Genomic DNA, 24,903 nt, shown 5'->3' with positions numbered 1-24,903 from the left:
ACATCATATTCTATAACATTCATATATCATAACTTATTCAGCTATTCTTCAACTGATGGGCATTCCTCAGTTTCCAGTTCCTTGTTACTACACAAAAAAGGGTTGCTACAAATATTTTTACATGTGTGGATTCTTTTTCCTTTTTAATGTTCTCTTTGGGATGTAAGCCCTGTAGAACACTGCTGCATTAAAAGGGTATGCACACTTTGATAGCCCTTTGGGCATAGTTCCAAATTACTCTCTAGAGTGGTTGGATCAGTTCACAACTCCACCAACAATGTATTAGTGTCCCAGTTTTCCCACATTCCATCTAACAGTTGTCATTATCTTTTTTTTTTTTTTTTTTTTTTTTTTTTGTCATTTTAGCCAATCTGAGAGGTGTATAGTGGTACCTCAGAGTTGTCCTAATTTGCATTTCTCTGATCAACAATGCTTTAGAGCATTTTTTCACATGACTAGAAATGGTTTTAATTTCTTCATCCAAAAGTGTCTGTTCATATCCTTTGATCAATAAAAGACAACTATTGAAAAAAATGTAAAAAAAAAAAATCCAAAACATTCCAATCATGTCTTCAAAGAACTTATATTTCCACTATACATGCACACAGATAATAGTATCAAGTTACAGAGTTGCAACAGGTCATAAAGCTTTAGTAAGAATTTAAAAGGGGCTAATAGAGCATTTTGCAATTCTTCTTTTTCTCCCTCCCTTTATTTCCCTTTCCCTCTCTGTAAAATCCTGTCAATCTCTCAATTATACTACTTCTCTGGGAGGAGGATTCTTTTCTCTGCTAATCTTTTCCTTTGTAAGCAGGTTTCTTGGGAGGCTTCTGGAACCTTCCCCTCCAAAAGTGTGGGATGGCTGGATTTGAGAATTCACGGCTTCTTCTCCTTGACTCAATCCAGAATCCCACCTCAATGTCCCAGTCTAGACTGACTTCAGACTCAATGTTGCCTTCTTTTATTTTCGCAGAGAATGGGCTTGTGAGAACTCAGGGGCTTGTGGGAAATACTTCAACCAATGAACTTGCTCCTTTTAAAGATGTAAACTCCTTTAAATATGTAAACTCCTTTTCAGAAGTCTAAAGATGTAAACTCCTTTTAAAGGTTTTGAACTAAAGGCTGAATTCTAAGCTAGAGAATTGTTTAGACAACTTGAGTTATCACCTTGTAATCCTAACACCTCTCCTCCTTTGTTCCTGTTCCTCTCCCTTCCTATCATCACATCTAACTAAAGTGGCAGCATGGGAATAGCTGTGAGGCTACAGTTGCCTTCTTATAGGAAAACACTCAAGACAATGTAGCATGGACAGTGAGATGGTAGTATGTGAGTTAATGGAATGATGTTCAGGGTGATGTTGGAGAGGTTAGAAACACCACTAGTGACCATGGTGATTATCCAGAAAGATAATATTGTACCATCTGTAAAGGGCTAGAATTGAGCAGATGCACTTAATACAAGATAACCTAGCACTTGAAGCTAAATACCAATTGGACAATTCTCTATTAATTTATGCTTGGAGAATGACCCTACTCAACTCTGTGCTGGCTCAATCTATGGGTGTGGACAAAGGAGAAGGGAGATCAGAGGGTGGAGTAGGAGAAGCTGGATCATTCTTGGGTGGTGGAGAGAGAGAAAGGAGGTGTGAAGATTGCTAGATCTAATCCCCTGACAGGGACCCCAAAAGACCAAGAATAATAGACTTTTGCTTATCTTGACTCCGGCTGATTCTAAGATATCCAGGGTACTAATGGGCTCAACAACCATCCACCTCATGATGAGGTGATTCCATTCCCTCCTTTCCCCACCCCCCACACTTTTTAAAAAACTAATATCGGAAAGGGCAGTTGGATGATCTCCCCCTTGAAATAATTCCTGGAAACATTTGTTCCTTAAGAAAAAGTAAAAAACTCATTTCTTAATGGGAGAGATCTAACTGCAGGGAAAGTTGGGATTTCAAATCCTGCTAGAAGTAGCAGATTGCTCAACATTCAGGTGTTTTAATGTTGGAAGTTTTATTTTTTTAATTCCACTCAATAAATGTATCCTAATGTACCCATTAAAAGAAGGTAAAGTCCTTTATATCACACAAGTTTGGAGAGGTGATTAGAATCTGGAAGGGGTAGGGGCTGGAACTATTACAACAAATATGTAAATTGTTGTTCTTCAGATTTTCCCTCTAGATTAAATAAGAAAGAATCTAATATGAACTGATTTCACCCAATCATGAGGTAGTTGGGAGCCCAGGTCAGTCTTTTACCACTTGTTCCGGGACAGGAAGGCAGTCTATCCATGAATATGTGAGGTTTTGAGACCCAATAATTTTGATCTCCAAGTGCTACCTGATGGTTTATTCAGAAATTAAATCTATCCACACACCTCCCTTACCATTCTTAGTACCCATGTAAGAAGACTGGTAATCTTGAGGTGGAAGGGAGGAGAGATGATTACACATTTCCAGAATACAGGATATTACATCTCATAAAAACTTCTTCCAACTAGCTGATCACAAACAATCTGTAATTTAGTAAATTGGTTAGAGTTGCCTGAGGCTTGGAGACATTAAGTGACTGGTATTTTGACACACAGAAAGTTTCAGAGGTAGAATTAAACCAAGTCTTCCTGATCCAAGTACAGCACTCTTCCTCTTATGATATAATGTTTCTCTGTCTTGCAGGAGTATGTACTTAATAATTGCTTATTTAAATAAATTAGTCTTATAAAGTGTTTCCAACATTACTATTTCATGATTCCAAACCTTTTTAATCTAATAGATTTAAATATTTTCTTGGTTGTATCTGGGATAAAATTTCTTTCACTCATCAAATACTATGATGGGTGGGGAATAAACATTTATTACTATCTATAGTATATTCTAAACTATATACTATAGTCATCTGTTCATCCAAAGTCCCATTATATTTACTAATAGTGTGACCTAGTGGAATTCTGTGGATCTAGGTCTACTCTTAACTCTGCTACTAACTAATCATGTGGCATTAGGTATTCTGTGCTTTAATTCCCTTCATTTGCCTACCTCAGAGGTATTAGGATAGGAAAAAATGTGAAGGACTTGAACAATTTTTAAAGCATTCACATGTAAGGGAATCTTACTATAAAATATACTCATAACCTGTGGAGAAATTATTTATTTTATTGTTTGGGAAAACAAATATATTATATAAATCCAAACTTATATCATTGTCTGTACTCAGGATGTCACCTAACCCCAGTAACTCTCTAGGAATGCTAGAGATGGCTACAAGGAATTTTGGGTTTCCCTAGGTCCTGGATCCACTTAAAGCATTCTTGTTTGGGGCAGCTAGGTGGTTCAGTGGATAGAACACCAGCCCTGAAGTCAGGAGGACCTGAGTTCAAATCGGCCTCAGACACTTAACACTTCCTAGCTGTGACCCTGGACAAGTCACTTAACCCCAATTGCCTCAGCAAAAAAAAAAAAAAAAAAAAAAAAAGCATTCTTGTTTGAATACTGTAGAGGGCTGAAACTCTGTATGATTCACTTCAACAATGACACAGTATGAGAATGTATTCTGATGGAAGTGGATTTCTTCAACATAGAGAAGAGCTAATCCAATTCCAATTGATCAATGATGGACAGAATCAGCTACACCCAGAGAAGGAATACTGGGAAATGAGTGTAAACTGTGAGCATTTTTTTTTTGTTTTTCTTCCCAGATTATTTTTACCTTCCGAATACAATTCTTCCTTTGCGACAATAACAACAAGAAAATTCAGTTCTGCACATATATATTATACCTAGGATATACTATAAAATATTTAATATGTATGGGAATGCCTGCCATCTAGGGGAGGGGGTGGAGGGAAGGAGGGGAAAAATTCAGAACAGAAGGGAGTACAAGGGATAATGTGGTTAAAAAAAAAAAATTACCTATGCATATGTACTGTCAAAAAATGTTATAAAATTAATTTGGAAAAAAGAAAATTGAAACTGTATGATTGATTTAAACAAAGTGTTAACTCAGTGGAATTGATAATACAATGGTTATCTAGTTTAGCATGGTGATTAATAGTTCTCTATTTCACTATGATTGAATTAATCTTACAACAAATAATGGTTCCCTAGTGATATAATAATTGTCTCAGTATGATGAATGGATTTAATTGTAATAGAGTATTTAAGAAGGTCAGAGTCAGATCTAGAGAGAGATTGAAAGGACTGGAACAGAGTCAGGGAAGACAGAGAACTGGAGGCTGGAGCACAAGCTCCCAGACTCAGGGAGACTTCATGACAGAGACCCTCATAGTGGTCCTCCTGCTTCCCCCATAGATACTAAGACACATTCTGGAGGGCCTCCAGAAAGCTAGCTGAGCCCCAGGCAAGGAGACAGACTGGAAGGAAATAATAGAGAATTTGGACTTTATTTATCCCTGGCTATTCTCATGGTGATTACTCTGCTGAAATGAAGTCTGGTCCAAAGACCTCCAGAAAACCAACCAGAACACTGCATTTTGGCATCTGAACGTGGGACTAAGGATTTACACTCAGAAGTCCAGACTGACATGATCCTGAGTTCAGTGAAAAAATCTCCATGACCCAGAAATTAGGATGAGTACAAAAATAGACAAAAAGGAAACTTTGTTAAGGGCTAAATTAGTGTTTCGGCTGAAATGGGACAAGAGTTTAGAAAACAGTCCTCTACAGGATCCCTACACCCAGGTCTTGTGTTTAGGTCCATCCAAGCTTATTGGTTTTGTCTGAATTTTATCAAATGTTTACATTTACTCATATTCATCCATATCAAAGAATTCTTCTTTTAAGTTGCTTTCTCAGCATAATTGCTTACCTGTGTATATATGGTCCATGTATTGGCATCCTTGTCTAAATTCTAAATAATATAAACCTTCCAAAGGCTGGATATAAAGGAACCTCACCTCCTTTCTGGCTCACTATCCTCCATCAAAAGACTTAATAAATTTCTTTCTAAAACTATTTTAGATTTTGGGTTTATTCTCAAGAACAACATACACAAATATATAGAGAGGAAATAGTTGATCAAGATATTCCTGCTCAGTTGATTTTTCCCCAGTCAGTAATCCCAAATTCCCCAGATTAAATAACAGAAAAGAAAGGTCAGGTAACAGAAAATAAGCTATCATGGTATAGATATCTCTTTGGAGAGTACGAAAAAGTTTTCTGATCAGCATTGATGGAATTAGGGCATTGACTGGTCAAAAATCAGCCATATTTTTATTGGCCCTTCAAAAAGTGAGAAGAGTCAGGCGAAGTAGGAGATTGCTCTGAGGATTGTGATCTTTAGAAGCAGAGAAGAGAGCCAGCTGTGTTTCTATATTATTCTATATATATTATATTATATTCTATATTAGCTCTAAAGAGTTCATTTCTTAGCTCTTTAGAGAAACTGGTTCCTCACCTTTGGGAAGGAGAGAATTCTCTTGCTTGCCTTCTCTTACTCCCACTACGAGGGGCTATTCAGTAAAAGAGATTACACCTAGGAGGGAGCAGGCTTGATCAGCTGAGGCAAAATACAGCTCTGAGGAATGTGAGCTCTGTGAATCAAGAGTTAGCCTGGCTATCAGAAACTGAGCTATGGAAAGTCTTGGCCCACAGAGCCCAGCCGAGTAACTCGGTTAGTCCACATGGTGGAGAGAAAGGAAAAAGCTATGATGTATGCTCGCTCCATGTGTGCCCCGGTATTCTACGTGCCTAGCCTTTCCACTAATGCTACGTGTAGTTATGAGAGAATGTGCCCCAGGATTATGGAAAGAATATTTTATTGTTGTTGTTCTTATGATGTCATCTTGGTAAATGCCTTTGCTTTGAGCTAATTGTCTCTGCTGGCTGATTATTAAAGGCAAGCACACTAGTTGGGGCTTATTAGCCATAGTTTTAGGAGTTTGGGCCCATACCCAAGAGTTTTCCCCATGGGGACTCAACCTGTGATTATGAGTTTGAGGGGTACCCCAGAGATAGTGACACACACATATACCCCATAATTTCAGACACATACATACCCTAACCTTCCTCTTCCATTCTTTCCCATAGTAATGAACTGGACTAGGAAATTCATTTCCCACTCTCCTTGATTTGTTCTACTTGAGAGCCATTAACTTAACTCACCCTGTTTCTCCTCCCAAACCTTTGTTTCCTTCCTCTGAAGCTTCCTCTCGTTTCTTTGGCTTCTATTTGCAGCATCCACTTCTGCCTGGCCTTTTTGGTGCCCTTGTTGTGACAACAGCTCTCTCTTCTCATCCTCCTTCCTGTCTGTTTTGTTTTCACTACTTGGCTTAGACATCCACTCACAAGATCCTCTAGGCCGACACATAGCCCCCAACTTCTTTTTCCTCTCAGAATCATCCTGGGTGTTCTCTTAGAGCCCAGGCACTGTCCCCTGGGATTAATTGTGTTCATCACTATCCCAAAATAAACTGGGAAAACAAAAACCTCAACCTCTAAATTTCCTGCAGGTCGAGCTAGCTTTTACTTTCAGACCCTTAACCCCTGACCCTGCCTCGCTCCTGAGAGTACTGCTCCCTTGTTGGCACAGAGGTAACAAAGGGAGCATTCAGGGCCTCTCTAACATGGTAACAGAAGGCCCAAACTCCCCATTGCACATAGATTCCCTTGGGAAAACCCGACCTGTTTTTAAGTTTGATGTGGGCTTTCTAAAGTGTGAGCAGAAAAAACAAACAAACAAACAAACAAACCCAGTGTGTTTCATTAACTACAAGTTGATGTATTTTTGCATGTATACAAATTGCTCTGTCTTCTCCCTTAATTTGCTCTTTGCTCTTAAATACAATATACCACACAATTCACTCTCTGGCTTTTTTTTTTTTTTCTTTCTTTCTTTTTTTTGAACCTAGGTCTCCCGGTCTCACCCAGTTGAGAAATACAGCAGCCATTCACACGCTCAAAGCCAGTGCTGATTGGTATGAGAACCTTAACCTGCTAAATTTCCTATTTGTATCAGTTCACTCCTCTTTAAACAGCCTACTGGCCTTCCTCTCCCGAGGGCCTTCATCTTTGTCAGATTTAATTTAGCTATCAGACCATTTTTAACCCCCTGGCAGCTCAGAATTTCGTGCTCAAATGATTCATCAACTCCTGATTCCCAAAGGAGCAGGGACTACCGGCATGTGCTACCACCCACATCCAGTTACAAAATGGCTTCCTATCCCTATTACATAGGACTGGCTTCCTCTTTAGCTATTCTAAGTCCTCAGATTAGATTTAGATGCAGGAGCCCTGTATTCTTCAACCTTTAAACATCCTACCCGTGTCTAAGATAGTGACCCCGGGTTATCCTTTGTAACGATGGTATCCTTTGGCTCCTACATATCCAACCTATGAACCAACCTCACAATTACTCTGCACACTTCCAGTTAGGAAAAACTGGAATAATTTTGCCTGGCCTGCCTGTGGATCCATCTGGGTGCTTAACAGCCAGAGACACGGTGCCTTTTAAATCTTGGATCATTTTCAATCATTAATCATTCACTAATGATTTCTTTAAAATTTACAAGCTGAAAATGTCTCAAAATATCAAACCTGGGAAGAGCAAAACCTGCGTTATCTCTTGGACTAAATAGCCACTACTAAGAAGGAAGGATTTGGTTTGACTATTGCTAGTTGTAGTAGGAGCATCCGGGGGGGAAGGGGAAGAGAGAAGACTTCCCCAGTTTTAAACAGCGGCAGATGACCTGCAGTCCTTTACATCTCTGGTATCTTTTGCTCAAGAGGGAGGGCATGATCAACATCACTCTCCAAACTCTGACATTCTGTAATTTTTAGAAGAAAGATGGTGTAGGGTGATTACAACTATAGTTGAAGCTTAGAGAAGGATTCTTGTAACCACATAATGACCTTGACTCAAAGCACTTCACAATAAGTTAATTATTGATTTAGATTCATTTCTCTTTCTGCTTCGTAGGGAACATAGCAACTTTTTTATTGCTTAAATCTAACAACAATGTAGGTCAAAGTTGCAGAAAGACTTAATAGTTGTTTTTCTCAGGAACAGAATCCAGTTTAGTAAGCCTGACTGTATCCACTATGTGCAAAGTCCTGCTGGGGGGGAGGGGGAGGGGGAAGTGTCTACCTTAAAGGAACTTATATTTTATTGGTAGGGTATATATAACCGTGTATATATATAAACAATATATAAGCAAGCCAATGTTATTCTTCATGGAGAGAGAGAGGTGGCTCTAGCAATTAAGCTTCCCTTAGTATTTGACGTTTATGGCACAGTGCCTAGAGACTTGGACTTGGAATCAGGAAGACTTCAAATCCAGCTTCAGAAATTTCCAGCTGAATGACCCAAGGCCAGTCACTTGTCCTGTCTCAGCTTTGATTTCCTCCTCTGCAAAATTGGGATAATTACACTGTCTCCCTAAGTTGTTGTGAGAACTAACTGCAATAACATGTAAGAGACTTTGTCAACCTTAGAATGCTATGTAAATGTCAGCTATTATAATGGAATGGAATATAAGTTCTATATCATTATTTGTCATCATATTCTTTATTGTAGATGCTGAGTTAATGTTCTCAAGACATTCTAAGAAAGAGATGAGGAAGAAATGACATATAGGTATGGGAAACACAAAGCCACAAAAGTGGTGATAGAATGCCAAGGTTAGAAGAAGAAATAAAGTAGCTAAGTCAGTTTGGCTGGAACACAGAATGTAAAATGTTTAAAATGTTACAAAAATAAGCTTTCTTTTTTTCATCCAGGCCTGCACTATTTCTAATTAGGATAACCAGACTTATTTAACTCAGCTCGCTTCTTAGCATGAATTATATCATTTTCTTATCAGCAAAATATTTATTTGGCTATTGGCTATGTGCTTTGTATAGTACAGTGCTGATCAGTATCCGTTTAATGCCATAAGTGATTTGGGATTAGTGTCAGTATATAGTGAACACTTAATAAATAATCAACGACTGTTTCCTGCTGATTGAAATCTCCAACATGTCCTACATAAGCTGTTTGGTTTTTTGTAGCTGGGTGTGGAAAAGAAAGGGTTTAATTTGGCCTTGACTTTAGTGTGACTAATTAATTATTCCTAAACCTAGATTGAGCTGACTGCTCCCACTAGCTAAATTAGAATTAAGCTATTTCTACCACTTCTATCATTGTGTAACTGTTAAGTCACTCTCTTCCTTCTCCCTCCCTCCCCCCCCCCCCAATAAATGGGGAATAATAATACTATTTGCCCTGTTACCACCTGCTAAAAGTTAGATTAGGTTAAGAGTGATTGACTTTATCTTTGATTCCTTTCTTGGTTAAAGTTGGTTCTTTAAAGTTTACAAGGAAAATTAATTTTGGAATATACCACTCATGTTAGGGAAAATGGAAGGAACTGCTTAAACCATTTGGTTTGTTCTTTTAATTCTTGACCATAGATATAATTTAGGACCACAGGTAAGAGAGCTACAACCTTAATACCTTTTAAAAAAAACAAAAACAAAACATTTAAACCTTTGTATCCTAAGGGTGATTAATAATGCCTGGAGTTTACCAAATTTCTGGCTATAAGGAGTTATATAAAGACCTGAAAAATAATCTTCTCCTTGGACAAATGATCTCTAAGGAATATCCAGAGATAGCAGACAGTGTGATTCATCAGCAGGTCTTTTGAGTAGGTCTTAAACCAAAAGTCTCAGCAGGCTCCTAGAGATTTTGTGCCATATCAAATGAGATCTTAAAATTCTTAATTTAGCCAATAAGGAAACCCAAGGCTCTTTTGAAAAGAGAAGAGGTATTCCTTGCTAAGACCAAGTCAGATTCCAATTAGGGTAATTACATTCTTCCTCCTCAAATTCCCCTGAAGTATTCACTGGCTACAGCCACCTTTTTCTTTTCCTGTTCTTAAACAGTTGCATTGTCTCCCACACAGTTGCTCTCTACACCCAAGGAGTGTTTGCATGTCTAAGGTAATCCTTGGTGGGAGGAGTGAGTCATGTGTCTGGCTGTTTGCAGATTTAGTCAGGGGATATTCTTGAATGAAAGATGTTCTGTAAGTGGAAGTCATTATTGCAACTGAATCTAAAGGCAGCAGTCTCTCCATCTGCAAACCCAAACTATGGTAAACATTATTCTGGATGGTACCAAAAAAAAAAAAAAAAAAAAAAAAAAAGCTTGACAAATTCACATGCAAGTGTTTTTGGATGAAAGTAGTTTTAAAAATCAAGTTTTGTTGATGCCTTTTATTTTTGCTGCATAAGTCATTTCTGGAAATGTCCACCGCTTCTCACCCTTCCAGAAAGAAAAAACAAAAACAATTAAGCAAAAACATCTGATATAGTGATAGTGTCTGACAATATATGCCCTGGTGGTCCCCTACTTCTCTACAGTGGAAAGAAAAATATCTATTCTCCTGGACCATTATAGATTTTTCCATTATTAAAAGCTTAGCTTCTTTTGGGGGGATCTTTTCAATGACAGATGAAGTCACTGTATATCATTCTGTTTTCAGTGATTTGTAATTATTACTAGATTCTTAAGCTTTCCTCAGTAAGAAATCCTTTTTTATCAAATGAAGAAAGGGTTACATTATGTGGCTTTTTAATATATCTCCCAGCTTTAAATCTATGATATTATGAAAACAATTTCTTCAGCCAAATGAATCAACCAATAACTATTATCCTTAATTAGAACCAACTATATACTAGTTATTGTGCTAGGTGCAGGAGTTGCAAAGCCAAAATTGAATAGTTCCCCTCCTCCAGGAGCTTATGTTTATTTAAATAGTAAAGATGCTGAACCCAAATTTATAGAATTTTATGATCCTTGTTGGCAACATGTGGGTTATTGTTTGTGAAAGGAGATTTAACTGGGGTTCTCATTTATTTTCTCCATTTTCTAGTTCAGCCTCATGAGAAGGGCATTGTTATCCACCTCTTTTTTCCAGATTTTCTTCACAGAAAGTGGTGATGAAACTCTTACTTTAACAGGTGCCTTGTAGGGAGGGATTGGTGAATTGAACAAAGCTGTATGTTGGTAATGATCATGTGAGGCACAAATAAAAAATTGTTCTCTTCCAAAGTGTGCTTAACCCCTTTATGAGGAAAGACAGAGTGATTTTATGGACAGGTTGGTGGCACAGTGGATAAAGTACTGGACTTTGAATCAGGAAGATTCATCGTGAGTTCAAATCCAGCCTTAGATACTAGTTGTGTCACCCTGGACAAGTCATTAACCCTGTTTCCTCATCTGTAAAATGAGGTGGAGAAGGAAATGACAAAACAGTCCAGTATCTTTGCCAAGAAAACCCCAAATAAGTCAGACAAAATAAAAAAATGACTAAAACATAATGTAATATTATGGTCAGGAAGTTGTCAGATTAATGCTCTTTAGCTATAACCCTAGGAAAGTCAAAACATTTTCTGATCATCAGTTTTCTCATCTGCAAAATGGAAATAATGCTTGTAGTACCTATCTCCCGTGTCTTGATTTAAGGTTCAAAGAAGAGAAAGTATGTAAAGTACCCAGCAAACTTTAAGCCATATATATATATATATAAATGCTAGGTAGGGATTAAAAAAAAATTCTAGTTCAAAGGGTAATGATCTATATGAGATTATAAAATACCAGGAGACCAGTTCTGGCAGCCCTATCCCCAAGTTCACTGGCACCTTTTCTTTTAAGAGTTGAAATAAAAATGCAGCTTTGTGAATTTAATGGCTCATATTTCCAAGTAGCATTTATGGCCTTAGTTGGTGGAAAAGCCCTAATGTCAATGAAAGGTTTGCTGTTTAGGTATTTTCCTACTTGTTCGCAGTGAATATAACTCTTCCCCTCTCCCTAATAGTATACTCTTTCTGAAGGGAGTGTAGCTAAGGGAGTACTCTGTAGTTTGCAAGACTTTGTACTTATTTTAATTTTCCATTCTAATCAAAGAACAAGTTTAATGTAGGCTCATTTACTTTTTCAAAAGCTAAATCCTTACTAGATCATTTTAATAGATTCTTAATCACTTTGGTACAGTCTGTCATTCTCTCATAGTTTTATTATATTTTTGAAAACTTCTTTGAAGTCACCTTTTTTGGGCAAACTTTCCCTACAAAGGTATCTGGCACTACATGCGAACCACTAAGAGCTGGAAAGAACCTTAGAGATCATCTACCCAAGTCCCTAATTTTACAGCCCGTGGAAATGAAGTCAGAGAAATGAAATGCTTGCCTAAGGTCACAGAGGTATCGAGTAGGTTCCAAGCTAAATCCTGTCACTCAGCTTCAGTGCTATCTCCGTAGAATTATGATGGAGGTAAAAGGGGTTCCATCCCTCCTAAACTCCCCTTTCCCTATTCCTCAATTCCTTAACAAAGTCTCTAAGGTTTTAGGGCAGTGTAGATGTGCTGAAAGCTTGGGTGCCCCTCCTGAATGTGGGCGTGCAAGTCTGCCCGTGAATATGTCTGAGCTTCCGTGTGTGTGCGGTGTATGGGCGGATGTGTAGCAGCTGTGTTGGCCAGTCTGTGAGTGATTGTGAGAGTCTGTGTCTCTCTCCTTTTCTCTCTCTCCCCTTCTCTCCTTTTTTCTCTCTTCCCCCTCTCTCTCCCCTTCCTGTCCCCTTCCTTTTCCTCTCTTTCCCTCTCTCTCTCTCTCCTCTTCTCTCTCTCCCCCCTCTCTTTTCCCCGCTCTTTCCCTCTCTCTTCCTCTCCCCCTCCCTTTTCCTCCCTTCTTCCTCTCCCTCCCTCTCTCCCTCTTCCTCTTTCCTTTTCTTTCTCCCTCCCTCTCTCCCTCTTCTCTCTCTCCCCTTCTTTCTCCTCTTTTCCTCGCCCCCCCGCCCCCCCATATACTCACGCCCCCTCCCTTACCTGAAGCTCCAGCAATAGGCTGCCGTGTCGGCTGCGCTGGTTTGTACTGGCTCTTTTTAGGGCGGGGCAAGGCCGGAGGATGACAAAGCAAAGAGGAGCTACCCTGGAACCACCTCCGCCTCCGCCTCCTCCGCTGCCTCCTCCTGGGCTGCGTCTACTGCCCAGAGCGGCTGTTATGGAAACCAGCCTGGCTCGCAAAAGGCGATAATGGAGCAGCCATGGCCAGGGCCAGCAGCAGCGGCGGCGGCGGCGGCGGCGGCGGCTCCTCAGCCCCACCGGAGCGGGCCGGGGGCTCGGACCGGCTGGACCCCTGGGAGCTGTCCTTGGAGGAGGTGCTGAAGTCTTACGAACAGCCGATTAACGAGGAGCAGGCATGGGCCGTGTGTTACCAGTGCTGTCGAGGGCTCCTCGGGGCAGAGCCCGGAGGAGGCAGGATCCGGGACACAGCCGACATCCTCCTTCACAAGGATGGGACGGTCAGCGCCCAGCTGGAGCCTAGTTCGGCTGGTGAGGATGGGCACTTCCTTAGAGCCTGGGAGGAGGGGGGATTGGAAAGGAGGGGAGTAGCAGCCGCAGCCCCGCTCCCTGCCTGGGAATCCACTTCTCCCTTACTCCATCACCCTCCTGCTCCTGCTGCCGCTTCAGGTGTGTCTCCCGTCAGTTCGGATTGGGCAGAGGCTTGGGGCTGTCTCTACTGCAGACTTAAGGAAGGGAGGAGGTCACAGAGAAGGAGAAACAGCAGGGATGTGAATCTGGATCCAGCTCCGATTTCTAGAGCGTGGAGGGGGTACCCTTTTCTAGCCCCTTAGTAGTCTTCTGCCTGACTCTGACACACATCCTCCCCTCCACCCCGCCCGGGCAGCAGAAGCTCTTGAAACTGCTCCATTTCTTTTTCCCCTAAGAACCCCCACATCAGAGCCCGGTGCTTGTGCCTAAGTGTTTTGTTGTGGATCTCTAAGGTGGTGAGGGCAAAAAGGGGAAATTGATCAGAGTTCTCGCCTCTTGATTATTGAATACTTGCAGCAGTGTCAGTTACCTCGGTCCTGCCTCCCACCTCTTCTCTTTTCCCCTCCACCTGTGGTAACCCTTTGGCCCATTAAAGGTCTGCAGTCCTCAGATGACTGAGAAGCGAAGGTAACTCCATCATAATACACTCTGTGCAAGCTGCAACACCACAGAAGCATAGTATCTGAGCCCTGGGACTCCCAGAAGGCACTGCATCTTATTGCAATAATAATAATGATAATTTTTATTAGAGTCACTGCACAACTTTGGTGGCTTTCATCTTTCATTCTAAGTAACTGTAATTTTAAATTCTCTCTCTCTCTCTCTCTCTCTCTCTCTCTCTCTCTCTCTCTCTCTCTCTCTCTCTCTTCTTCCCCTCCTTCCCTCCCTCCTCTTTCATTCTTTCTTCCTCCCCCTTTAAAGTTTGTTCAAGTTTGGGGGACTGTGATCTTAATCTTTTGTTCTTTCCATAATGAGTCAGTTTTAGCCCTTGAGAACTTGAATGCTACTTACTACAAAGCACATGTTGATATGACCCCAAAAGTTGCTCTCATGTTTGGGGAACACAAAGGCAGTTCTGTGCGTTTCAGAGAGGATAGCTGGAATATCTCCAGCACTGAAACCTGTAGGTTTACAGAAGTCAACAGAGACAGACTCCCAGGAAGGTGGGACAGGGGCAATGCCAAACTAAGGCAATACACAATGGGTTGGCTTTGTGGCTTGGGAGTATAGAGACCTTTGTTCTATTCATGGTCCATACTAGAGTGTGTCCTGCTCATTTCAGGGCAAACCATTGATGTCTATGTGTATGTATGTATGTGTATATTAAAGATAGATCAATTATCTTACAATCCCATTACTGTTATGATGATAGGCCTTCTCTAATGAGATGTTAAACAAAGTCCAATATATTATTAGTAGGTACAAGTGACCCAGGTAACATCTGATAATATGAAGATAGCGTGAGCCAATTTTAAGGATCTATAGTGGCCAGAAAATTCATGTAAGAGACTAAATAGTAACATCTGCCTTTTGTCAGAAGCTGTCATGACTTCCATGCAAAACAAATCTGACCATGGGGAAAAAGGGATTCTTTCCCTTTCCCTCAGCTCTCTAATTATGGACCACATATAAACAGAATAAAAATTGTTCCTCAGATATGTTTAAATTGTTGGTGCTTTAAGTTAAGTATATGTCATCAGTATCCTTTAAAATGACTACTAATATTACAACAAGGACTGGTAATATTTCAATTCAGCTCATTCTCCTTTAGAAATTTATTGGTCCCATCTTTGCATCCGTTTGGAAAAAAACAGGTAGTTCAAAACATTGAAAGCAAAGCACTAAAGATTGCATTCATGTATATATTCATGTATAACCTATTGAAATATAGGTTGGAATTCAAGTCCCAGATGTAATAAAAGGGAATTTGAACTTTGAACTTTGTAGGAAGTAACTATGAGCCTCTCCCAGCTCAAGGAAGACAAATTCACTTTCTTTCTGATCACTCATATATTTTGTATATAGATAGCATAAAACCTTTTTTTAAACTCTGAACTTTTTCTTTTTTTGCTTTGAAAACTTTGAATCACCTGAAACCTTAGAACAATGATTTATTTTTTATTTAAAAAATCTTATCTTTTGTTTTTATATCAATTTCATTCCTAAATATATTCCATACTTCACCTATAGTGATTCATCCTTTCTTTTTTTAAATTTTATTTTAGTTTTCAAATAACAGGTATTCATTTTTTTTCTCTATCCAACTTTACTATTAAAAAAAAGAAAAAGAAAAAGAAAACTTGTAGCAAATAGGCATAATTAGGCAAAACAAATTCCCACATTGTTCATATCAAAAAAAAAAAAAAGTATGTTTCATTCTGAATCTTGACTCCATCTCCTTTATGGAAGTAGATATTAGCAAAGATCATCAGTGCTTGAGAATCATGCTTGGTCATTTGGCCATCAGAGTTCTTAAAACTTTGAAAGTTGTTTGCCTTTACATTGTTGTTGTTGTTATTATTATTAAGTAAATTATTCTTCTGGTTCTGCTTGCTTTACTCTAGATCAGTTCCTCAGTATTCCTAGGTTTCTCTGTTATCATTCCTTTTATAATATCTTATGTTGTAGTAATATTCCATTTCTCATAATTCTTATTTTTTACTTTAGTGATATCTTTTTCCCCTCTAGATATCGATTTTTTTAAAGCTGTTAAATGTGCATGTACCAATGTTTTACTTAGGAAGAAATTTCTAATCTGGGTTTAAAAAGTATAGTGTAATTTTTGTTCACAAAAAAAGTAGTTAAACTAAACTCAGGAGATAAATAACCCTACATCCTACTAGTGGTAATATTTTTACAAGTGAGTAAATTTAATAGAATAAAAAAATTCCTTTATTTAAGACTTTCCCTTAAAATTTCAAACAAATCTGCTGTTAAGATGGGGAAATTGAACCAATGCTAACATCTCGAGGATGTTTGGGGTCCCTGTACAATAACTCCATGTTAAAGGATGGTGGGTTGTTTGGGTTTTTTTTTTTTTAAGCAAAATCAACACAAAGACAACCAAAGTTTACAGGTGTCCTTTTCAAATACTCTGTAATCTCTAACTTGACTGATTATTGGGTTAAATCTAGCAATCTTCCCAGCTATAATGCAGAGATAAAGTTAGCTTTTTATTTAAATGCCAGCTGGTCAATTAACACAGGACTGAATTTTATGTTATCTTGGGTCATCTTAAGGTTTCCAGAAAATTCAGCTCCTAATGTATAATGTTTTGGCTCATTCTCTGCTGAGGGGGAAAAAAAAAAAAAAAAAAAAAAAAAAAAGATCACTGAGACTTGCAGTATTTCTGTCCTGCATTATTCATTATGAGGTTTCTGGATTATGTTCCCTGGGCACTGGAAAACCCTCTTGGATAGGCCAAGTTTGAATACTGATGGATGACATTGGACTATTCAGTCCTCATGTCAGATATATTATACTGTTTTCTGGCTATTTCTCATCTCTTCTTATTTCTTGGCTCTCTTTTCTACTTTGTTCACACTAACTTAACCATAATTTCTTTTTCTAACGTTTTGCCACACAGCTCTAAACCTTTCCTTTTATTATACTTCTTTTGCCTATGTACCCTTTAATTACCAGTAGGCAGAATCCCCTAATTTCTCTAATTCCATTTTTTCCTCATATGCCTTTCCTAATAGGAAAGTAGTGATTTTCCACACCCCATCCATATATACAAAGTGATTCATCTACATTTTACAACCTAAATGTTATAAAAATTAAAGCCTATCCAATATAAAAAATTTGATTTATTAACTTCCTTTAAACCATAGAGCTGCCTGTCTTCCCCCTACCCACCCTCTTCTTTCTCATCATTTCCCTGGCAATGGACTATGTGATCTTGTTGTCTGTGGGTCATCCTAGCTAAGTTCATAAAGGTTCATCACCACCTTAGTTTTAGCAAGGTCAATTTTTCTGGCCATTATAACTGTGGAAGGTTAAAACCTCATAGGACTTTGAAGAAATATTGCCTTTTGTGAGTATATGAAATCACAGATGAAGATGTAAACACAAAAAGAATATCATAGAGATTAGAGAATAGACCCAGAAATCAGAAAAATTTGGGTTCAAGTCTTGTCTTTGACCTACATTGTTTGGATGACCATTGGTAAGTGAATATTTTGGTGTCCTAGGCAACTTGATAAAATGTAGCTCAAGGGGCTGTATAAAAACAGGTAATGCCTCTCCTGCTGTCTTCTATCTCCAATTTGCCAATTTCTGCTATAACACTCATATACATTCCATATATCTCTGAATTTCTATAAGAAACTATATTTTGAGTAACTCATCCTTTTTTTTAACTAGATCCACAGTATATATAATAATAATTGTCCATTATAATTATTAAGGGTCACTAAGAGATGGTTTGTAATTCTGTTTTGAGTCATGGAATCACCAAATCCTGACATAAGCAATCTTACTTAGTTCCTTCCATTACCAACACTTCAGCATCAGGGGCTGGATCCTCCCTGGGACTTTTTAGAGCCTGCCTACCTTCCAAGTCCTGTAGATTTTTCAGAGGGGCCTAGAGAATGAGCATGACCCTCATGCTGTACACTAGTTGCCTCCCACTACATTTACTGTATTATTTGGCAGTCCATACTGAAAAGGATAGATTGTGACTACTTAGCTTGCTTTTTATAGCACTTTATTTCAGGTGAATTCATGGGGTGATTGTGATATGCACAGGCATTCTAAGGAATGGAAATAACATGCTGGGAAACAATTTCTTCCATTACACAAAAAAAATACTTTCCCCCCACTGCAAATTCCCTTTGGCAACTGGAATACTTTTGTTCTGAGCATATGGTTCTGACAGAGTCCCTGCCTTCAGGTGGTTTGCTCTTGTGAGCAGCTTCCTAACTTTGTGCCAAAGCAGAAGTGCCCTAGGGAGATGGCTCTGTCTCCTCCTATACCAGCTGTCTTCTCACATGTTCTCCTCATAGCTGTGAGCTATTTGCTATTGTTGCATCCTATCAGCATTACATAGACATGTCAGAAAGGATGGAAAATAAACAAATATAATGAAAGAGGAAAAAACTGAGTCTCATTCAATCAAAATCATTTATTAAGCACCTACTATGTGCCAGTTGTTGTTCAATTGTGTCCAACTCTTCATGACCCCATTTAGTTGCCATTTCCTTCTTCAGCTCATTTTATCCCATGAGGAAACTGAGGTCAATGGACTTAAATGACTTGCCTAGGATCATACAGCTAGTAACTTTCTAAGGCTAGAGTCTTCCCAGACTCTTCCCCTGGCCCACCACTCTATCTACTTTGCCACTGTGTGCCAGACATTCTAATTACTGGACACACACACACACACTCTCAAGAAACCCAGAGTCTAATAAGGGAGACATCATTGGTACACATCCCTCTGAGAAATCTTTACTGGGGGCATGGTTTAAATGCCTAGTTTGTAGGGTGAAAGGTTAGTTAATTTAATTTAGTAATTCCCCTAACTATGTGGCTCAGTGGTGAGATCCACAAAACAGGACAGCAGAAGATTCTCAAAAGGACCCATGACCAATCCCAAAGACAGAAAAAAAATCAACCCAACCCAATTATGAGGTATAGGCTGTGATGTAGATTGTACCAAGCAACAGTGAAAGCCTTGAATGAAGTCCGGAGTTGGTTTGGGGCAAGTCAGAGAATAATGCCAGTGCCCAGTTTTATTTCCTGCTTTTCTTAACCCTTTTGAATTTGCATATAAGACTCTAATTTGACTAGAACTAGGAAATCAAGTTAAATTAGCATAATTTAGAATGTTAGGCCAAGACCTTAGAAATCATCTCATTCAGACCTTTTATTTTAAAAATGAAGAAACTGAGCTCCAGAGAAGTTAAAACTGATTTACAATTCTGACTTTCACTAAACAGACCTTAAACAAACTCAACAAAATCATTAGGAAATTGAGTAAGCTTTGCAGGTAAAAATACTATTTGAACAAAAATTGTCATCTGGATCAGTGGGAGGAAGTTTTGAGGAGAGGACTATGGCAAGTACCACAAAAGAAATATTGATAGAAAGCTAGTCTGTTAATAAGTATTTTACTATAAGTGTTTCTAAAAATTAGAAAGGTTATCCAACATTGAATATTTCTATTCAGAAAACTGTTTCCTAGGGACTTGAGGGCAAGTGATATGATGAGTTGATGGTGGAAGTGTGTGTATCTACCTATCTCTCTATCCATGTCAATTTTTTCTCTCTATTCAAGTCAATTCTATTGGTCTATCAATATGAATGTTTTCTTTCTTTTCCTTCTTTCCTCCCTCCCTCCCTTCTTCCCTTTTTCCTTCCTTCCTCTCTCTTCCCCTCCCCCTCCCTCTTCCCTTCTTCCTCTCCCCCTCTCTTTTCCTCTCCCTCTGCTTCCTTCTTTCCCTTTCCCTTCCTCTCTCTCCTCCTTCTCTCTCTTTCCTTCTCTCTCCCTCTCCCCCTCTATCTATCTATCTATCTATCTATCTATCTATCTATCTATCTATCTATCTATCTATCTATGTGTCCATGTTGGGTGGACCCTGGATAATAAGTATGTGGTTGTAAGTATGTGTTGGTGTTGTGGGTTGGCTACTCATGTGAATAGAGGTGTGTTTTGTATATTCTGTGGGTGTGTACACATGAAAACTGATACTATTCAGGCTTTATTCCCTCCTCTGAGCAGGGACTGTGTCCCTTGGTGATCAGTCCACTCAACAAACACATTTTCTGCAAGTAAACATTTGTGAGTTTCTTGTTCTTCTCAGAATACCAAGTTTGGCATGAGGAGTCTTTAAAACAGTTTTCATCTCAAATCCTGAGCTTATCAACCTAGTCTGACAGCATCTTTTTATAAGGGTCATAGATTTAGGGACCTTTGAGGTCAATTAGTCCAATCCTTCATGTTACAGAAGAGAAATGAAAAAGAAAAATAATTTGTCCAGGGTTCAAGCAGAAACAAGATTCAAATCTAAGTTCTTTAACTGCAGATTCAGGGATTTTTCTATTGCACCATCCCTAAGTTCTTTTCTTTGTCTGCTGGACAAATGTGTTATAGAATTTTAGATTTAGAGCCAGAAGGAATTTCAGAGGTCATCTAGTTCACCTCTTTCATTTTACATGTGAGAAAATTGAGGCACAGAGAGGTTAAAGTATATTTAGTTATGTTTTGAAATAGGACTATTTGCATCATATGTTTTGGGGATAAACTTGAACCATTCCCAGTAAGATCAGGAGTGAAACAAGGTTTCCCACTATCACTATTACTATTCAATATTGTATTAGAAATGCTAGCTTTGGCAATAAGAGATGAGAAAGAAATTAAAGGAATTAGAGTAGGTAATGAGGAAACCAAATTATTACTCTTTGCAGATGATATGATGGTATACTTAGACCCAGAGATTCTACTAAAAAGCTATTAAAAATAGGACTGTTTATTTTCCCTAAATCTTGATGTAGGGGACCCTGGTGAGTGACTGGTACTCATGGGTTTTGCATGACCTGGAATTGTAGAGAAATGGGAATCCTTCCACTGGAGCTATTTCTATCCTTCCCTAGCATTCTCAGGCCATCAGGGTCTTTAGCTTAAGCAGAGATCATTTTTAAGAAATATGGTATTCCTAGTTGTAGTAGTAGTAGTAGTAGTAGTTGTAGTTGTTGTTGTTGTTGTTGTTGTTGTTGTTTTCTAGAGAAAATGTACCAATGCTTTTAAACAGTTGCCCATGAGGTAGAGATATTTATCCATTATCAGAATGAATTAATGAATTCCCACCTACTCCTCTTCATTCTCTCACCCTGGTTATAAGCAAGCACATCAAGGGGGGGGGGGCACTGCCCTTTTAGTTCAATATCAGGGAAGGAAGAGGATGCCAGGGAGTATTTGGGGTGGTGGAAGTCATCTCTCCCACAGTATAAGCCACAAGTGGAAATACTTCCTACAAACTTTCAAAACTGGTCGGTCCTGTCCTGGGACATGCCCCATTTAAGCAAATATGCTGTTATGAGACACAGAGAGTTGACTTGGTATCGAAAGCATGAAAACATTAGAGCTTCTGTCTCTGATCATTAACTCATTATGACTCTTCAGAGCTGATTTAACCTTCAGGCAAAGTGGAGGCCTTCTACAAGATGGAATGGTGATGGAGAATGCCATCACTTTAATTAGCCATGTGAATTAACTATTAGCTATGTGAATTAACTCGTGCCTAAAATCTAGACAAAATCAGGCTGGACAGAAAGGAAACTAGACTGTGTGTTTAATATATTTTAATAGGCAAGATCTGTTTTGGCTTTTGTCTTCTTTGTGTTTTTTAGTGGTCTTTGTTTCCATAAAATAACAATAATAATGGAAAGACACTCAATTAGTGCTTTAAAACTTTCGGGTTTGTAAAGTACTTTATATCCATTATCTCATTTGGGATCCACAACCACCCAGTGAGATAGATACTGGAAGTATTATTATCCCCTTTTAACAGACTGAGAGTTGAGAGATTAAGTGGCCTGGCCCATAGTTGTGTAACTAATTAGTTCTAGAGGTGGGATTCAAGCCCAAGTATTCCTATCTTCCAGGAAGCATTCACTAAGCTACCCCCTGGTTGATAGACACATGCTAGTGCTCTCTAAAACCTAGTGACATTGGTTTAAAGAGGGAAGGGTGGAATAGGTTAAATGTGGATGAGATAATTAAAGAGTTTTATGGTGTGGTAAAACTTAAATAAGTTCAAAGACTCTTTTGAACTTCCCTACAAAGTTGGCTTGAATGATCCTTGTCAGATAAGGTCATAGTGTCTGTTCTGTTCAGGTCAATCCGATTTGCTTTTATTCAGTGTCCATAGAACTATATAATATCCTCGATACTATTTTAGACTTCTAGAAACTTTTCCTAAATTATTCTGCTCTGGGCTGGCTATAGGCAGGCCAGTGAAAGAGGCAAAGTTTATCTGAAGTGCCCTCTATCTTTAATTTTATTGACACACATCTTTTTTTTTTTTTTTTTTTGGGGGGGATAGGAATAGGAGTGGGGAGTGAGAGGTAGGAGGAATGGGAATAGAGAAGGGGGATAGGGGAGAATTCTCTCACTTAAATACCAAGTTCCTCAAGTTGTTGTCTGCTCAGGGACTATTTTTGTATTCTTGATACTGGATCTTTTTTTTCCATCTTCCCCTCTAGAAAATCTTACTTGTCCTGTGCCCGATTTATACAATTCTGCTCTCAGTTGCCATAGATAACTGCCATATCTTAAATTCAACACCTCCAAAACAAAACTCATGGTAAATTAATGGTGAACTAATCCATAGATCATGCTAATACCTGACCAGGGACAATGATGTACCCTAAAGGAATGAGTTCGGAATCTTGTATGGGAAGAGAATTTAGGAATGGAGTAATTGTGTTCCATTCTACCATAGGATTTAAAGCTAGGAGGTATTATCTAATTCAACTTACTTAGTTTACAAATGATGAAATTGAGTTTCAGAAAGGAGAAGCCATTTGCCTTAGTGATTCAGATACAAATACACTCTACGCTACTGCTATTGCTACTGCAAAAGTTATTTTTGAGATACACAAGGATTCTGGCTCTGGGTTTCTTACTTTGGGGTTTTAGAGACCCTTCCTCTAATAACAGTAACTCCTGTTCTTTTCTATCTTTTAAAAAATATTTAATAAATATTTATTAAGTGTCTAGTATATAAGTGCAAATGTAGACTCCACTTCTTTTCAATCAGTAAGTATTTAGTTGCCAGATACTATGCTAAGCATTAGGGATACAAAGAAAGGGGGGAAATATTATCCCTGATCTCAGGGAGCTAGAGTTTGAATGAGAAAGACAGCATAAAAATAACCACTGTATAGAGATAGATAATATTGTTTGAGTGGCTAGAAGGTAATTTTGTAGAGAGAAAGCCCTAGTAGTGGAGACCACTGAGAAAGACATCTTGTACAAGCTCGGATTTGAACTGAGGTTTGCTGGAAACTATGAAAGTCAAATAAAAGAAGTGAGGAGACAGAGCATTCATTCCAGGCAAAGGGATCAGCCACTAAAAAGGCAGAAATGGATAACATGTAGAGGGAGATTGGAAGGCAGGAGGGAGCCAGTTTCTGGAGAGCTTTCAATGTCAAACAGAGGACTTCCTATTTGATCCTGGAGTGGTCTTCAATCAGCATGAATTTTTTACTATTGCTGACTTTGTCTATCTGGGTACTGTACTCATTTCAGGAAGACAGAAATAGTGTGTGATTATGTATAACCTATATCAGATTGCTTGCCATCTTGGGGAGGGAGAAAGGGAGAACAATTTGAAACTCGAGTTCTTTTTAAAAAATGAATGTTGAAAATTGTCTTTACGTGCAATTGGGAAAAAGTAAAATACTATTAAAGAAATAGTATGGCTTAGGAAGAATAAAACATTTTTTCTGTATGAGCCAAATACAAATGATAATCATTCCGATTATTGAGCTGGAATGCATACCTTCTGATGGAAACAGGCTGAGCTCCTTGTAGGAATTACACTTGCTTCTCTGCTCCCATATCATTCCCCCCAGTCACCCATCCTGAAGAATCATTCATTGTCCTTGTGATGAGTTCACACTGAAAAGGAGCCCTGCCCTTTAGTTTTTGCCATCTCTCACTGGGCTGAGAGTATGAGAAAAATCTCCCACAAGGAGGCTCCCAGGTAGCTGTGACCTACTGCTGCTAAAGATGTGGAATGATGCCTTTAGGCAATGGTAGATGGAAAGCAGCTTCTCTCACAGTACAGATAGCACATAAGACTGCACACCTGCTTACTTCTCTGAGTTTCTTCATATCACGTAGTATAGAGAGGTCACTGTCAAGGATGTCCCATAGGCAGGGCTTCTTAAACTTCTTTCTACTCGTGGCCCCTTTTTGCCCAAGAAATTTTCACGTGACTCTGGATATGTAGGTATATAAAATAGGTATGCAAATGAAACATTGATTATAATTCATAATTTTGAGGTCCCTACATTGAATTATGAGACTCCATGTGGGATCACAATCCACAGTTTTATTTATTTTTTTTTTGCACTTTAAAAAAATTATTATAGCTTTTTATTTACAAAACTTATGCATGGGCAATTTTTCAACATTGATCTTTGCAAAAACTTCTGTTCCAAATTTTCCCCTCCTTCCCTCCATCCCCTCCCCTAGGTTTCAGGTTTGAATTATCTCATTGTTGAAGAGAGCCAGATCCATCAGAATTGATCATCGTATAATCTTGTTGCCGTGTATCATGATCTCCTGGTTTGCTCACTTCACTTAGCATCAGTTCATGTAAGTCTCTCTGAAGAGTTTTTACTCTGAGAGTAAGGCCTCTCTGAAAACAATAATATTCCATAACATTCATATACCATGACTTATTCAGCCATTTCCAACTGATGGGCAACCACTCAGTTTCCAGTTCCTGGCCACTATGAAAAGGGCTGCCACAAACATTCTTGCACATACGGGTCCCTTCCCTTCTTTAAGATCTCTTTGGGATATAAGCCCAGTAGTAACACTGCACAATCCACAGTTTTAAAAG

The 24,903-nt window shown here is 38.8% G+C and overlaps 1 protein-coding gene and 1 long non-coding RNA gene across 3 annotated transcripts in view; one reads left to right on the top strand and one right to left on the bottom strand.

Annotated features, from left to right (window-relative positions):
- Positions 1-9,376: 9,376 nt before the first annotated feature.
- LOC141554357 (uncharacterized) lies at positions 9,377-12,953 on the bottom strand. Its single transcript, XR_012485845.1, has 2 exons — positions 12,821-12,953; positions 9,377-10,260 (listed from the first exon to the last, which is right to left on the bottom strand). It is a non-coding gene; the product is annotated as an uncharacterized LOC141554357 (long non-coding RNA).
- The window catches only part of SPIRE2 (spire type actin nucleation factor 2), a 57,641-nt gene continuing 45,645 nt past the window's right edge, over positions 12,908-24,903 (top strand). Inside the window, exon 1 of one of the 2 annotated variants that reach the window (XM_074286148.1) lies at positions 12,908-13,327. In XM_074286148.1, coding sequence (XP_074142249.1) covers positions 13,039-13,327 — 289 coding nt within the window. In that variant the 5' untranslated portion in view covers positions 12,908-13,038. Of the gene's footprint in view, positions 13,328-13,384; positions 13,466-24,903 lie in introns of those variants that run through there. The other variant, XM_074286149.1, reaches the window with a different exon arrangement.

Source organism: Sminthopsis crassicaudata, chromosome 2 (assembly GCF_048593235.1).
Source record: "Sminthopsis crassicaudata isolate SCR6 chromosome 2, ASM4859323v1, whole genome shotgun sequence".
Lineage (NCBI taxonomy): Eukaryota > Metazoa > Chordata > Mammalia > Dasyuromorphia > Dasyuridae > Sminthopsis > Sminthopsis crassicaudata.
The sequence above is the reverse complement of the archived record's forward strand: the minus strand, read 5'-3'. Positions and strand labels throughout refer to the sequence as shown.